Raw genomic sequence first — 17,300 nt, forward strand, 5'->3', positions numbered from 1 at the left:
ATTTACCAGAACACCAGCTCCAGTGGAGAGGAGAAGCGGTGGATCCATTGTTCTCAGAGAATGAATGCAGCACTGCTGGATCTTTGCATTTCTTTGTTTAGTCAGAATGAATAACGGTTGTGATATCCAGAGGGAGCTGGACCTCTATCTAGTCTGAAAGCAGGAAGCAAATAGGAAACACACACACACACACACACACACACACACACAAAATTAGCAACATAAGCATCTGAGCAACTGGCTTCCATCCCAACGTGACACTGGTGTGAGCATTAGTGCACAAACCACAATCAACATCTCCTAGAAGAGGAAAAAGCACAAAATGTTTTGTGTGTGTATGTGTGTGTGTTTTGGTGGGTATATTTGCTGTTCACTTTGTCGCCAGGGAAACCACCATTACCCAAACATCTCCTCGCTGACAGTCAGTCACATTAGAAGCGGCGTCTCTGCCTCCTCCACTGCCTTCCTCATCAGCCATCCGGCCGGGTAAACATTTTCCAGCCACTAATTTATACATTCAGTCAATGGAGGTATACTGGAGGTACACTCCGCCCGCTCCGGCCGCGGCACAAACAAAACAGGATGGAAAAGCCCGCGTCCGTACCGGCAAGAATGAAGCCAGTCCAACGACCGAGCCGGCAATGAGACGTGTTACCACAAAACAGACTTGTTCAAATGGGATTTAGTTGGTGAGGACAGATTTGTGGACACCCTTCAACAATCGGACACAGTTCATTCTTGGTTTTCTTCTCTTTAAATTATATTTTATCTCAGACACATTTGTAGTGGTATTAAAACTAACGATATGTATACTGCCCTGTTTTGTAACCGGTGCTATAAAAAATCTGTAATTTTGGGAGTTTATGTCATAACATGTGAAGTTACTCAGAATGCCACTGAATACCATGTTCCTGAGGGGGAAGGAATTTTTTTACAGGCACCAAGCACAGAGCTACACGCTAAGCATTGGGCTTGTTTTGTGGTCAGCAATGTACTCAGGACATTAATAAATAGGACATTAATAGATACACAGATCGATAGATAAAGAACAGAAAGAAACATAATCTTTCATAGTGTTTGCACATGTGATGTACTGACGGGCGTGTATTTAATTCATAATTAAAGATCGTCTTCCTGGCGACAGAAATAATTACGCACCGAGATACAACTCTATTTATGTAAGGAGTACACCGTAGATTTTTTGGTCCCATGCTTGGCACAATTTTGAAAATAGTGCCCCTAGACCTGCGTGACATGTCACTATTGAGTATTTGTTGGTCCTGAGCAACATGCTGTAATAATATCACAATACATTCATGTATTTTCATGAATGAAATGGTTAAAGGAAAAGTGCCAAAACATTAAGCTTTTAATGGTCTAAACATGATTTAAGCCCCTCTCCTGAGACCGGAGCCACCGTGCGCTCTGTTGTGGTGGGATGGTGGGGAATCTGGAAATTCACTTGGACAGTCTACCTGTTTTCTTCACTATCATGAAAGGATCTGGAGACCCAAAAACCTCTCCGAGCAGAGATGGCCACCTGCTGAAATGTACAGTTCTCAAAGGCAGGGGCGGAAGAAAAGCCTGCAAAACTGTCAGCAGAACTCAAGAGCTCAGAAAACAAGACAAACAAGTAAACAGAAGGTTATCTAGTGGAGGTTTTTGGTGTCTGGGTGATAAAAACCATTGCTGTCTCGAGGGAAAAGAACATGAGTGACAGAGTAAAGTTTTTTTTTTGTCAGCTCAGGAAAAGTTTGATTCCGACTGGTTGGACGGCGATGGTCCGGCGAGGTGGGATATCTGACAGCGAGTGCATCTCCACAACCATGCATATAGATGCAGGCATGTCAAGGCAACCTGCTCACTGGTCGGGTATTTGGGCCTGGTTGAAGTCCAGATTTGATCTCACAATAAATCAAGTTTGTATTAAAACAGCCATTTTTATAACGTACGGCGGAACATCAGAAAACATCTAACAAGAGCACAGACCATAGGCAACGGCAGCAAGGAAAAAACAACCCTGAGCGAGGAACTGGCTGGCTCGTGCATTTGTAGGGGGCAGCGGTGGCCTAGCGGTTAAGGAAGCGGCCCCGTAATCATAAGGTTGCCGGTTCAAATCCTGATCCGCCAAGGTGCCACTGAGCAAAGCACCGTCCCCACACACTGGTCCCCGGGCGCCTGTCATGGCTGCCCACTGCTCACTCAGGGTGATGGGTTAAATGCAGAGGACAAATTTCACTGTGTGCACCGTGTGCTGTGCTGCTGTGTATCACATGTGACAATCACTTCACTTTAGAACAGGGGATTCCACCCTCCTCAGGTCAGCACTCTAAAACGTGGGATGTTCATGAACAGATTATCGTTGCCTCGATACGGTGGTTTCTGCAGAGTCTAGTTTTGTGTTATGCCTAATGTGGCTCAGGGGAGCGGCTTTACACAGCAGTGAAGTTCACCGTGGTCCAGGCAGATGTCTTCAATGTAAATATCAGGCAGATCATTCCAACAGGACATTCAATGTCTTTTATTTAGGATTTACGCTAATTGGCTTTGTCTATTTGTAACACATTTGTGTGTGCGCGCGCGTGTGTGTGTGTGTGTGCGCGTGTGTGTTAGTAAACAATGGCAGGTGGGTTATTCTGCATATAATGAGCATGATGAAGACGGAGAGATTATAATGATTACGATGATGATGATTCATGCCAACAAGCACTACGTGCAGAACGGAATGTGTAATGAAATGGAATGGAATGTGGATTCACGATCTACCTCATCTGGACAAATGAGTGAAGCTCTTTACCTTAATATCCTCAGTAAAATATTTCCCATCCTAAAATGTTTGTGCCTGCAGTTAATTGTATTCCTCGTTCTGTTTTTTTTTTTTTTCTCACCCGCAATCCAATAACAGATTGTGTTTGTCAAGCTCAAAAGTGTGCGATTAAAACGGAGTCTGACTCTCGGAGCCACGCTCTTTTTTTATTTATTTCGAACAATGTTCATTTTCTTGGTAATCACATGAGCGAAAGCGTAGAAATTAGAAATGCCGCCCCGCACCGCGGCTCAGTTTATGGGAATCGATCGGCAGGAGGGAGGGAGCAGGGTCGGGGCCACGAGTCACAGCGTAAACGTGCCGAAAGGGGGGGCAGATGATGTCGGGGTGCGGGGCTCACCGGGGCCACAGATTGATGAAGTGATGGTGATGGATGGGGGTAATAAAGTCCTGGATGTCCTGCCTGTTGTCCGTGATGAATCTGGTATGAATCGCACGTCAGGAGCTGACGGAGCCCGACACCCCCTCAACCCCACCCCCTCAACCAGTCCCGACACCCCCTCAACACCCCCCCTCCACCAGTCCCGACACCCCCTCAACCCCCCCCCCTCACCAGTCCCGACACCCCCTCAACCCCACCCCACCCTCCACCAGTCCCAATACCCCCCTCAACCCCACCCAACCCTCCACCAGTCCCGACAGCCCCTCAACCCCCCCCCCCCCCCCCCTCCACCAGTCCCGTCACCCCCTCAACCCTCTTTTTCTTGGCTTGTCACTCGTCATGCAACATACAATTGCAGGGGCATCAAAAAAAAGCCCCCCAACCAAACCGAATCCACCAACAGGTGCGATTCATTATGTCCCGACACCATGAATATTCACACAGACTATTTAATGTCTCTAAAAATTAAGATTTACCAAGTCCAACTCTGTCGCCTTTTTTTTCTGACACTTGACTCCGGTGGACCTTCATTACACGCCGGCACACGCCGCCTAAGGCACAGGAAGACGGGGTTCATTAAAAAAGAGGGGAGAACATTTCACTCCTTCTTCGTTAACAAGGCCAGGACCCAATCAGGCATCTCGGCCGCACTTTTTTCAGTCAGGGTTCCAGTGGTGTCATGATGGCATGGTGGCATCTGGTGGCCCGGATGGAGGGAGAGGCAGAGGGCTGTTATGGGTTTTTTTTTTTCTCCGCCGCATTTTTTTTTTATGGTCAGGGTACCAGTGGTGGCACAGTGGACGGATTTGAGAGGTTCGGGGGCCATTATCAATTTTTGAACATTTGCCGTTTCTGGACGGATTGGCTTCTGGCCGGATCCCCCCCACCAGACCTGAAGCCTGCTCTGTGCCAGCCCCAGATTACGGTGTTGGGTGCGGTTTGACGGGCACAGCCCGGCCTGATCTGGATTTGTGAAGACAGCTCAGACTTGCGTCTCCTTTACGACTTTCTCCCGCCAGGGTTCGGTCTTCCGCCCCCCCCCCGTCCTGCTCTGCATAATTTAATGGACACCCCTCCTCCCCTCTTTTGATGCTCCGCTACTCGCGCACACGCTGTTGTTTTAGTGAAGGTTAATCCGGCTCAGCGCCTTGTTGAAATGCTAATTAGCCGGAATGTAAGGCCGCGCTCGGCGGAGCGTGTTCGCACTTTACCTCCTAGGAGCCTGAGACCGAGCATCTGGGAGATGGAGGAGGAGAAGAAGAAGGAGGACGTCTCGGGTTGCGTTAGGTGCTGAGAGGAGAGGGGCGAGGCGTCGAGCTCGGACAGGTTTTATTACACCAATCAGCGGAGTGTGTTTAGGAGAACTCCAATTAAGAAAGACTCAAGACAAATTGTCCGTGCAATAAGAAAGGCTGAAGCAGACCGCAATGGCGTTTTTTTTTGTTTTTTTTTTACTCGCTGTTTATTAAGATAAAGCTGAGCGTACAACAGGGAGCGGAAATGTCTGACACCCAAATGTCTGACACCCAATAAATCAACGTCTGGTGACAGCTGCGACGGGAATGTTAGAAAAAGACCAAACCGCTCAAATGAAGATAAATGGTATTTATAGTTTACAGCAAACTAATAATTCGTGTGAATAAAATAAATGTGGATATAAAACCCGCCCAGAACAGTATTTTGAGAAAGTGAGCCTGTGTTGCGCGTTTCCCCCCGGCCAGGCAGGGAATGGAAACAGTGACCCCTGGTGGACAACTCCTCTCATGACCCGCACTGGTCACACAGAACGGGTCCTTCAAGGGGAAGGTGACATGCTCACGTGTGCGAGTTGGGGTCGGGTGGTGCCCGGGCCTTGGTGAGCCCTTGCCCACCTTGTGCCTAATACCCACTGATGGGCTCTTGAACCTCACAAGCCTATTATGGGCGAGCCAGTGAGAGAGTCAACTGGCTTTACATTGACATGTGTCCCGGATTTGTGGCCATAACGTAGATAAAGTTCAACTCTACATTAATTCCAGAACATAAACTCATTAAGATCTTCAAACTGGTTTAATAAAATTCAGAAAGAAAGAGAACAAGAGAGACACTGGAATTGCACCAACTTTATTAATTTACTCTTTAAAATCCTATTACATGTTAAATAGGAGTGGTGATATTTTGTGGCAAAAAGAAAGGAAAAAATAAAAGCTCACAGTCACAAACAGAGAATATTTCAAACAATCACTCCTTTCAGACACTTTTTTTTTTTTTTTTTTACTAAATGACATTCAACAAAACAAGTCACAATTTACAAAAGTATGCAAGTTTCATTCTCATTAACCATACAAAGCTGTTAAAATGATTCTTGTAGACTGTGAAACCTGCTGTTGGCACGCAAAGAGAAGGGAAAGAAAAAGAAGCACCTCAAAATATCTTAAGGAAGTCTTCTGAAACCACAAAGGATTTTAAAAACACAATTTAAAGGCTTAATGACATCAAAAGTCTTTTTCCCCCTCCCTCAAAGAAAAATAGGTAAATACAATTTAAAAGAAATGACAAAAAAGAAAATGCATGTCACAGTTCTCTGTGCTTGTAATTAATCACAACATGACTTCTACTCAAGAACATTTTACAGATATACGCTTAGTGTGAAACTGGCCTTAAATTTCATTTGCTGTTCTCAGAAAAAAGGCAACAGGGTGGGACCACAGAGTTCAATAAGAGTTAAAAAGCTGGTTAAAAAGGCATGAATCCAATTCAGTAAGACATTTGTTTCCATTTGCACACCCAGTTAAATCACATTAAAGTTGCTTATAAAAAGAACGGTGCCGTGTTAAAACACCAAAACACGTTCAAGGTCAGTTGAGGACAGAGTGGCTGACATTTCTTGGATAAAATGAACATTTGTCTGCAGATGACCTTGTGTGGCATTTTTGTTAGAATAGGTGGGGGATCATCAGGGAGACATGCACCAGTTCAGACCCACCCCCCCCAGTTTCACTTCATATAATGATGTACGAAAGGCCTCGCTCAGTCACAGTGGACCTCCTTCAGAACCATTCACATTCACACTGGCATTTACCACAAAAACAATCTAATATTAGCAAATGTGAATCTGAAGAAAAAATATATATATTCACGTCCCCCACAAAGAACATACCATGCAAGCCAAGGATTTAAAAATAAAAGTTGGGGGATTAGAGCGCTTGTGACATCAAGTAGGGTATTGCATTAGACAGTGGTAGGGCTATTAGAATTTAGCCATAAACAGTGCTCCCCCTTAAAATGCTTTCCAATATTAAAAAAAAAAAAAAAAAAAAAAAAAAAAAAAATTAAAACAGGGGAAGAAGTCAGACCATTATTGTACCAACTCCTCCAGTGACAAAGCACAAAAACACATTGAACGGCAGATAACACTTTCCACATGCATGTGGTCAGGGATCCCTATACTAACCTATACCGTACAGAACTTCTAATGGAGAAAAAAAAAAAAATTTATATTTTTAAAATAAGGTCTATTCATTCCCCACCCAAAGCTAAAATAGCTATGAAGGAAACTCTGGAAACTGGCACCAAACTGAAAATAAAGCTTATTTCTTTCAAAAGAAAAAAAAGAAAGGGGGCTAATAATTTAGTGTAATGTACAAAATGCATTTCATCTCTGAACATAGAAGAATTCTTCACATCAGTATACACTTTGTCTTTGACTTCTTTTTCTTCTTCTTGCCCTCCTTGCTCATCTTCTCCTTGTGTTTTCGGATTTCACGGACTAACGTGTAAAAGGCGTCATCGACACCCTGCAAAACGAGATCAGGCAGTGAGACTCTGGGATTTACTCGGATCAATAGCACCCTCAATCACAAAACACCAGGCGAGAAATGAGTATTACCAACGAGCCACCCGACTCCAGGAGATGGAGCCTCTGCGTAAAGACAGAGCTTAAAACCCTCGTCAGATGGGCGGGGTGCGCCCATCTGGCGCAAGACTTACCCCCTCACATCACCACGCATTTTTTTTTTAGCGGGATGCAGCTGGGAGTCTCTTCTTCCTTGCTGATCTTTTTGAGCCGGTACTGCCTGATCTCCCGTACCAAAGTGTAAAAGGCATCCTCCACTCTCTGCAGTGCGAAACACAACTCCCTTCAGTGTTAGGGGAGGCAAGCGGCAAAGTGCTGCCTCGACTCACACAAGCAAGATGAATATTAGATGAAAAGAGCTCCTGCTTTTCGCCTGAAATTTTTTTAAGGCATTAGTAGGGTTGCTACACTGAAGCCATGAATACATTTATATTTAGTTCAATAAGGATAAAAAAAAAAAAAATAAAAAAAAGAGGGTGACGCCCTTCTGCTTCAAAGAGCGGCACTCAAATAGACAATAAGAAACACTTAGATGAGCCTGATCACACATTAATTTATTCATTTTAAAGTACCATGCTGGTACAGTATATCTCTAGCAATTATTCTGTGTATTGTTCACATCAGCTGGTTCAATGGGCAGGCTTTATTCAGAGATCTTCAAACTTCTGGATCATTAAATCAATGCTTCAGGTCAAATTAAAATTGATTTCCTATTCATTGGACAGTAAAAATAAGAATTAAGAACTTTCATATAGTGAATGATCCATTTCTACACACACCACAACATTAAAACCACCATTTCCCTTGAGGCACTGACTCCACAATGGTTTTAACTAGACTGAGATCTGGGGAGTCTGAAGCCTGTTATGCTCCTCAAACCACTTCCATGAGGAAATACATTTCGAGCAGAACATTGCCCAAAGCATCCAATCATCGATGCTGGCTTGTCCCACGATGCAGTTTTATTTTTCCTATCGCTTTCTCTGCTAAATCCACATGTAAAAGAAAATTTGATTCATCAGAGCAGGACATCCTCCACTGCTAGATGGACCAAGTCACATTGCATGTGCTTTGGCTGGTAGCTGGTTGGGGGGGGGGGCAGCATAAATGGCAACCAGGCAGCAGCCATGCCGTGAGCTGTGATATACTCTTCTATTCTAGTCATGTCCATGTGTGTTACCACAGCTCTCCATAGACTGGGGACTATCCACAATACCTGCTCTTTTGGAAATACCCAGGACATCTCCAGAAATCACTCTACGGCCACACTTCCTTCTTGGCCATTTTCAATGCATGACTGGTGTAATCGTAACAAGTTGGTCAGTTTCGTTCACTTTCTCTTTCAGCGGTTTTAATGTTGTGGCTGATCAGTGTACGTAAATATACTCTCCTACATCTTTTTGGATGAAAATGTTAAACCAAACCTCTGACTGACTACAGTTTTGGGGAAAAAAGTAAAAAAAAAAAAGAAATAGTGTCCACATGAAGCAGGGGTGAAAGAGAAGTGAATCAATATGACCCAGCACCACAAGGAGTTGTGATTCGAACACTGCAGAGAAAGACAGAGTGGATTGTCAGGAGCAGCAGACCGCATGGCCAACCCCACAAGCAGAAAATATAAATTCTCACCAAACAAAGGAAGCTTTTCCCCATGTTGTCTTAAGACGATTACAACCCGTAAGGATTATTTTTAAGGGTAGATGGATGCACCCCCCGGTGATCGTTTGGTTGATTTATTGATCTGAGGCATTATGTAACACGAGAGGTCGTGCCACCGCTTGAAAATAAATTCAGTGAAAAGAGCATGCGCTGACATAATGATGCCCCATGAATAAAAACGGGCCATTAGCATTAATGCTCTGGCGCATTAGCAGCAGGCTCAACAGAAACAGCTCGGCGGGGCTGACACCACACCTCCTGTAAGCCTGTACAAACACAACAAATCTACAGGATTCCCACTTCAGATTTGTCCTAGTCTGATTATGCATGTGCCAATGGTTGGTTAAGGATTTACTGCCTCTACTGTTTCGATCACATTGCTGTGCGGATCACTCATTTCCAGGCTTTGCCGGTCACTCCGGGGTGTGGCCTGGGACAACAGGAGGTCCATGTAAATGAGTTTGAGCAGATGGGAGGGTCAAGGTTGCATGGGGCAACTCAGGACTTTAGGGTCCATAAGACCTAGACATGAGATTCTATTATCAATTGAAGGTCAGTACATGCACCTGTAATTTTTATCGTCCAGAAGTTGCTGAGAAAGTCCTTGATAAAACTAAATAAATCAAGATTAATTATAAATGGTGATTTATTTTTAGAGCAGTTAATTTAATGCAAGATTAGGCACTAAATTAATTTTTACATGCAATCACTCTTAGGTAGAGTACAAGTTCCTTAATATAAATGGTGATTTCTGTGAGCAATGTGCTCTTATATAAGGTAACAACCATATAAATTCTAGGAAATAAACACTCCTAATATACTCCGTTATGGTCATATTTATGTAATTGCATGTGTCAATAAGATGAACTAGTCATTGACATGTCTAACATTTACTGCTCCTGGGAATGAATGAATGAATGAATTAATAAATAAATAAATAAATAAATAAAATTTATTTTCTCCAATCTTTTTTTTTAGCTGCTTAGGCAGATTGACCAGCTAGTTTACATTTACATTTACAGCATTTATCAGATGCCCTTATCCAGAGAAACTTACAATCAGCAGTTACAGGGACAGTCCCCCCCTGGAGCAATTTAGGGTTAAGTGTCTTGCTCAGGGACACAATGGTAGTAAGTGGGATTCGAACCCGGGTCTTCTAGTTCATAGGCGAGTCTGTTACCCACTAGGCTACTACCACCCACACAGTTTAACCATCGTAAGAATGGTTTCCACACCAGTAATACCAGCAAAGACCAGCTTTGCCCTGAAAGTTTAAGTATTGTTTTTTTCTTTCCTTCAGCAGGGTAGCTGTGGCTGGTAGTAGCCTAGTGGGTAACACACTCGCCTATGAACCCAGGTTGCTGGCCGTTGCTCTGGATAAGGGAGTCTGATAAAATGCCATAAAAATGAAATGTAAATGTACTTTACATTTAAATCTGCAAGCCTTTCTGTGTAAACGCAAACTGTGAAGTGGATTATTTTAATAGTTGTCTGAATTAAATGTTGGCATTTTGGATGAAGGCCAACAAAATCATTAGCAGGTATCATTTACTCTGACCCAGCAAGGTTTCTGTACCTAATAGATGCATTATGCTGCAATGTTGCTGTAATTATGAATGGTGCACCTTAGTCGTGAAACGGAAATTCACAAAAACAAATTAAACTGACATGCAGAGTAAAAAGATTACACATTTAGACGAATAGTCAGTCAAGAAAAATAAGGGTTCCCGTGTTGTTGTTGCTGTTAGCACAATTAGCCTGTTTCAACTTGGGGAAGGAATTTATAAAATTTCCTTAATTCAACCAGTGAATGAAGCGCTTTGTCTTTCTCGCAAATCTCTAAATGAATCCTCTTCAATGCTGCCAGATTTCTTTTCTCCTAATGGCAATTACGGCGATATGGAAATAGAACATTGGCACAGGCCCACTTAAGAAATTAACCTTTGCACAGCATGCTGCTAATCAGAATGAAGCAGATGATTGAAGAGCAGAGTTAAACTGTAATTTTAGATGACCCCGAAGACCGATTCAGCGAAGCTCTTGTGTACGGGCACAGCTTCCCTCAAAAGTACTGATTACCTATTTTTGTTTGCACAAAAAAACAGAAAACTATGGATTTTTGGAGACGTACTGTTCATTCATTCCACCTCACAGAATATCATTACACCACAGAAAACTACTATTCAAAGGAGGTTTTACCAAAAACAGATGTTCAGTGTTCTACACTCCAATCGAGAAATTCCTATATATGAAAATCTAGTTTTAGTAACCGACATGCCCTCCTACTCATTATGGGAAGGGCCAATTTCCCCACACAATATGTAAGAGTTTTAGTCCGCTGATTCTGCACCATGAATGGTCATAAAATTTGGGCTAAAGGGTTAAACATGTGGTCCACGATGTTGGTCCATACCTGTCTTGTCTTCGCTGACGTCTCGATGAAAGGAATGCCGTAGCTGCGTGCTAAGTCCTGAGCCTGCTTTGTGTCCACAGTACGAGACGGGAGGTCACACTTGTTTCCCACTAGCACCATGGGAACGTCTTCAGAGTCCTTCACTCTCTTGATCTGCTCTCTAATACACACACACAGTTGTATTATGAGTTAATATGAGTAATTCTTTCCATAAAAAGATTGCAAAAATAGATCACAGTACAGCCATTGATATATACAGTTCATTCAATCTGTTTTATATATTTTCATGACAATTTACGTTGGTTGATTCTCACTGGAGGCATCAAAACTATGAATGAACATGTGGAGTTATGTACTTTACAAAAAAAGGTGAAATAACTGAAAACATGTTTTATATTCTAGTTTTTTTCAAAATATCCACCCTTTGCTCTGATTACTGCTTTGCACACTCTTGGCATTCTCTCGATGAGCTTCAAGAGGTCGTCACCTGAAATGGTTTTCCAACAGTCTTGAAGGAGTTCCCAGAGGTGTTTAGCACTTGTTGGCCCCTTTGCGGTCCAGCTCACCCTAATTCATCTCGATTGGGTTCAGGTCCGGTGACTGTGGAGGTCAGGTCTCCACTTTTTGTTAAGTACATAACTCCACATGTGTTCATTCATAGTTTTGATGCCTTCAGTGAGAATCTACCAATGGAAATGGTCATGAAAATAAAGAACACACATTGAATGAGAAGGTGTCTCCAACCTTTTGGCCTGTACTGTATTATTCTTTACACCCTAAGGTGTGGTAGTTTGACATAACCAGGTTTCGCAGAAGGTGGACTACACAAAAAGTCAACCCCTGAATTTTTTTTCTGTTTCGTTTGTTGCATTCCAGCATCTTGTTGTTGCATCAGCAGTTAAGAGTTTCACTGTGCTCTTTCAAAGCGCCTCTACCCAGAAACAGAGTACACACAGCTCTGGAGCATGCAAAGATCTTCATTAAAATCATTAAAGGTATTTCAGTAATAAGTGCATAAGAACCAACAAGAACTACTATTTTATTACTGCCCCAAACTTCAGTCATAAATAGTATTAAAATTTACAATGTCTGCATTATGCATCATGTCATTTTGCATATATGGGACCACATTCATAGTTCCTTGTTTAAAACTCACTCATTCGTAACCTTCTTTCCATCAGAGTTTAAATTTGCTTATTCACAAAAATGATTCAAATACTCAACCACCTGGCCATGTTGAAACTGGCACAGAATGATCACATGCCCTGTCTGGCTGACCCGTTACAGTAATGCCGAGGCCAAAAGTTTGGAGAATGAGTTTTCAAAGTTTGCTGCTTCCATTTTTTATGGAAATTTGCAGATACTCCAGAATGTTATGAAGAAGGATCAGATATATCGCAAAGTCTCTCTTTGCCCTGAAAATAAACAATCCCACCCTCAACAAAAAAAAAAAAAAAAAAGTCCACTGCATTTCGGCCATACCACAAAAGGACCTGCTGAGTTCATTTCATTAACACAAGTGAGAGTGTTGAGGAGCACAAGGCTGGAGATCATTCTGTCATGCTGACTGAGTTAGAATAGCAGACTGGATGCTTTAAAAGGAGGGTGATGCCTGAAATCATTGTTCTTCCCCTGTTAACCACGGTTACCTGCAAGGAAACACGGCCTGTCATTGTTGTGTTGTGGGGCAGTGGTGGCCTAGCAGTTAAGGAAGCAGCCCCCGTAATCAGAAGGTTGCCGGTTCGAATCCCGATCAGCCAAGGTGCCTCTGAGGTGCCACTGACCAAAGCACCGTCCCCACACACTGCTCCCCGGGCGCCTGTCATGGCTGCCCACTGCTCACCAAGGGTGATGGTTAAAAGCAGAGGACACATTCGATGTGTCACCTTGTGCTGTGTTGCAGTGGTTCACAATGACTTCACTTTCACTAGAAAGAGCTTCACAGGCAAGGATATTGCTGCCACTAAAATCAACCATAGCACCTGAAAATCAACCATTTATCAGATCAAAAACTTCACGTAGAGGTTCAAGCGTTGTGAAGAAGGCTTCAGTGTGCCCAAGAAAATCCAGCAAAAGGCAGGGCCGTCTCCTAAAGACGATTCAGCTTCGCGATCGGGGTGCCACCAGCGCAGAGCTTACTTAGGAATGGTAGCAGGCAGGTGTCAAAAGTAAAGCATCCTGAGACCATTCATGTGTGAGGCTGCTTCTCATCCAACGGAGTGGGCTAAGACGCAGCCATGAATAAAGAATGGTACCAAAACATCCTCCGACAGCAACTTCTCCCAACCATCCAAGAACAGTTTGGTGAAGAACGATGCCTTTTCAGCATGATGAAGCACCGTGCCATAAGGACAAAGTGATAACTAAGTAGCTTGGGGAACGAAACACTGAAATTTTTGTCCATAGCCAGGAAACTCCCTAGAATTTGTGGTCAATCCTCAAAGAGTTGGGTGGACTAACAAAATCCCACAAATTTTGACAAACTCCAAGCACTGATTATGAAGCAATGGGTTGCCATCAGTCAGGATTTGACACAGATGTTGATTGACAGCATGTCAGGGTGAATTGCAGAGGTCTTGAGAAAGTAAAAAAAAAAAAACAAAGCATTGCTTTGGACTGAACTAAATGAGGCTAAATTTGATGGTTTTGAAATTAACGCACTAAATTAATGCACTAAATTAAATTATTTTAGAAGTCTATATTTTTCCTTTTAATGTAATAAATACATATGGCATAAAAACGTACCATGATCGTGCACATGTGAAGTAGCGGAAATCCCTATTTTGACAGCTTTTGGTAGTGACAGTGTGCCATAGAACGAGGATACATGGATTGGTTTCATCTTTTTCTGTGTTTACATTGATTTGTACATCAAATTATGAGTCGGAAACATGTACAAGTCAGAAAAGGAAATTTCTTAGGTGTGACTGTGGCTTTTTTGTTTTTGCTTTGCTTTCTGAATCCTGGCACACACCTGTACTGGTGAATGTCTTCAAATGACTTGGTGTTGTTGATGGCGAAGACGCAGAGGAAGCCCTCCCCTGTCCTCATGTACTGGTCCCTCATGGCGCTGTACTCCTCCTGACCTGCAGTGTCCAAAATGTCCAGCAGACACGTCTCGCCATCAATCACCACCTGCTTCCTGTAGGAGTCCTGCACAGGGGACACACCACAAAAGCCTGGCAGTGAGCATTACTGGGCTCTACCCTTGGCAGAGGATCACGATTAGAAGAACAGAAAAGGTCTCCTCGGCTGCAGGGCAAAATTTCCAACAAGAAAAAAACTTTACTGAAATCAGGTTAAACATCAAAACTTTTTTCAAATAACACCGCAGGGGTGAGTTGTACAGGACTCACCCCTACCTCTCTCTGTCTGATAGTTGTGCTTTACCTCTATCGTCGGGTCGTACTCATCCACAAAGTGGTTCTGGATGAGCTGGATGGTGAGCGCGCTCTTGCCCACGCCACCAGCTCCCACCACCACCAGCTTGTACTCGGTCATTCTTCACCTGAAAAGACAGAACGAGACCGTAACGCCGTATGGCCACAGACCGGTGGAGGGATGGGTTCATATCCAGGAGGTCGGCTGCTCCCGGCCTGGCTCGGGTTACCCGCCGGCTTGTTTAATCAAAACAAACAGCGCCGAAGCGCCGGAGGAGCGCGGAGATCCTGTAACCTTCATACAGGCCCGCTGAGGATCCATTACAAATCATGTCCCACCCAGATATGCAGTCAGAGCTTCACACCTACTGCATAAAAATATTAATAACAAAAAAACTATACATGTATACGTAATGGTGAATGTTTCTCTGTGAATGCACAGGCCGGGGTCGACACTTCTCATGCACCTTGCGATCTCGACTGACCGCCATCGCGGTTTAAAGTACGGGAGAGGAGGCCTGGCGAGGTTCAGTCCTGCCAATCACTGCTCCTCTGTCACCGTCGGCCCGACCTCTGAAGCGTGAGACGCCGCCCGGCGACATACTACAAAAATGTACATTTTTAAAGCGTGCAACGTCGATCGAGGGAAACGACTGGCTCGTTCCTAAACCGTAGCGATGCGGAAGGAGAATTGAGCACCATCGACCGGACTGTGGCGTGTTAAAGAGCCAGACCTCGTTATTAGCCCCGGTCGAGACCACCGCCATGACCAGCGCCGCACGGGTCTGCATTGCAGGGCCAGACGGGGCGCAGCGGCCCAGTTAAATACCTACTAAACGCGAATTAAAAAGGAGAAGAAGAAAGGCCAGCCAATAATAGCAATAATAATAATAACGAAGATGAAGAAAATACGCGCACGGGGATTTTTACCTCTCGCGGTCCAAGCTGCAGTTCCGTGTTCGAAGCGCCACACGATGGAAAGTCAAGCGCTCAGTCCCCTTCTTACACACGATCCCGGCATAGCCGAGCATAAACGTAAACTAGGCGTAGAATATGTGCGGGTATTTTTATCCAACATTGGGGTTGGGGGGGTCAGGAATAAAAGACGCGTTTAAAAAAGCGAGCGGTCGGAGTACATAAAGAAGGAAAGAGTCTCTCTCTCTCGCTCCCTCCCTCCCTCTCTCTCTCTCTCTCTCTCTCCCCCTCTCCCCCTCTCCCCCCGTCCAGCTCGGCCTACTTTCTGTCTCTGCGCGGCGGAGGTTGGGCCCTCGCGTCGATATGGGCGGATACGACGCAGCGCCGAGCCGAGAGTAACTTACCCGCAGAGCAGAGCAGGGAATTCCGCCGGGTTTCGGCACACACACACACACACACACTCACTCAACAGCTCGAGCGCGACATTAAAACGCCTCCATCGTCCGTCATGTAGGGCCGTCGCGCACCGAAAGCTGTTTTTTTTTTTTTTGTCGGACGCTGCCGCGGCTAATGTCGTTTAATAAGGTCGCCGGGTCGCCTTAACACGCGTGCTGTTTGAAATGAATGGGACACAACATGGACGAGGACGGAGCGGGCCCGGGCGGACGGGGTGCAGAACTCAGGCAGCTGGGTTTAAATAGGCCCTAAATATAACCGGAGCGTCGGCGTCGTGGCGTCACGCCTGTACGTGGACCCTGATAGGCCGCCGTCCGGTGGTGGGCGTGCACCCGCGGTCCTGCCCTTCCGCGTGTTTTTATTGGTTGCGAAGTTGTGCCTGGGATGGGCGACCCCGTTCTAATGATTTCTTTGTGATTCGAGAACAAGTGACACCGCTGTGACACAGATACAGAGGTGTCCTCTGTAAATGACAAATAATTTTTTTAGGTAAACAATAGTGACGAAATTAATCAATTAATCAATTTGTATAATACGAACCTATGACAATAAAGAATAATACAAATACAAATTTCAAAGATTTTGTTAGTGCTTAAGATTAATAGCAAGGCAAGCATATAAATTCTAATAATGGTGATAATGATTGAACTGTAATCCATTTCACCCAGAACTGAAAGGTAGGCTGCTGTTATTCAATAAAGACCGTGCAAACTGAGATAGGTGAGGGAAAACATCCCAGGTCTTTTGACTATAAACTTTGCAGTGACAATAAGATAATTGGTGAGGCAATGCACATTTGTATACATAAAAAAATGTGGTTTCATTTTTAGACTTCTTCCAAGCATTCCACATTGTCCAAACTCAATGTGTGTTAACTTTTATATTTACAGCATTTATCAGACACCCTTTTCCAGAACGACTTACATTCAGTAAGTCGTTCAGCATTTACTTGGTTCAGTAAAACCTCTGAGTCCTCTGGTTCATAGGCGAGTGTGTTACCCATTTGTATTGGTCAAGGTCAACATGTTAAGGCAAAACAGTATCACCCACCAATATATCACTATCACTTCTGCTACTAGCATTTGCGGCAGACTTGTATATATCATACGTTATACATGTTATGCATGCTACATGCGTCATAGTTGTGTTGTGCCTTACTAATGACGTGTCACATTTTCTCTAGCAGCCTGGAATGACAAAAAATGCTTGGTTCAGCATCTCTCATATGCAGTCTCATTCATTCACTGTCACATGTGACTTCGGCTATAATGGTTGATGGTGATGTTTTTTGACAGCTGGACAAAACAAGATAAGACACACACACATAAGTAATGTCATTATGCAAATTTCCTTGAGGTGGCAGTGGCGGTGGCATTGTGCAGTAAAATATCCTCATCCCAAATTTGGAATATCCTCTTCAAAACTGCAGATTC

General features: G+C 44.0%; 1 protein-coding gene across 4 annotated transcripts; it reads right to left on the reverse strand.

The window, feature by feature from the left end:
* Nucleotides 1-5,446: 5,446 nt before the first annotated feature.
* On the reverse strand, nucleotides 5,447-16,068 carry kras (v-Ki-ras2 Kirsten rat sarcoma viral oncogene homolog). Of its 4 annotated transcripts, XM_028959344.1 has the most exons (7): nucleotides 15,427-15,665; nucleotides 14,507-14,624; nucleotides 14,091-14,269; nucleotides 11,117-11,276; nucleotides 7,187-7,305; nucleotide 7,135; nucleotides 5,447-6,985 (listed from the first exon to the last, which is right to left on the reverse strand). In XM_028959344.1, the coding sequence occupies exons 2-7, from the start codon at nucleotides 14,615-14,617 to the stop codon at nucleotides 6,869-6,871; spliced, it is 687 nt and encodes a 228-aa protein (XP_028815177.1). In that variant the 5' UTR covers nucleotides 14,618-14,624; nucleotides 15,427-15,665; the 3' UTR covers nucleotides 5,447-6,868. The 4 variants fall into 4 exon arrangements, with proteins under 4 accessions (XP_028815177.1, XP_028815176.1, XP_028815175.1 ...); XM_028959342.1 differs by lacking the exons at nucleotide 7,135; nucleotides 15,427-15,665 and adding an exon at nucleotides 15,816-16,068 and having other exon boundaries at nucleotides 6,868-6,985; nucleotides 7,179-7,305; XM_028959341.1 differs by lacking the exon at nucleotide 7,135 and having other exon boundaries at nucleotides 6,868-6,985; nucleotides 7,179-7,305.
* Nucleotides 16,069-17,300: the final 1,232 nt, after the last annotated feature.

Source organism: Denticeps clupeoides, chromosome 17 (assembly GCF_900700375.1).
Source record: "Denticeps clupeoides chromosome 17, fDenClu1.1, whole genome shotgun sequence".
NCBI lineage: Eukaryota > Metazoa > Chordata > Actinopteri > Clupeiformes > Denticipitidae > Denticeps > Denticeps clupeoides.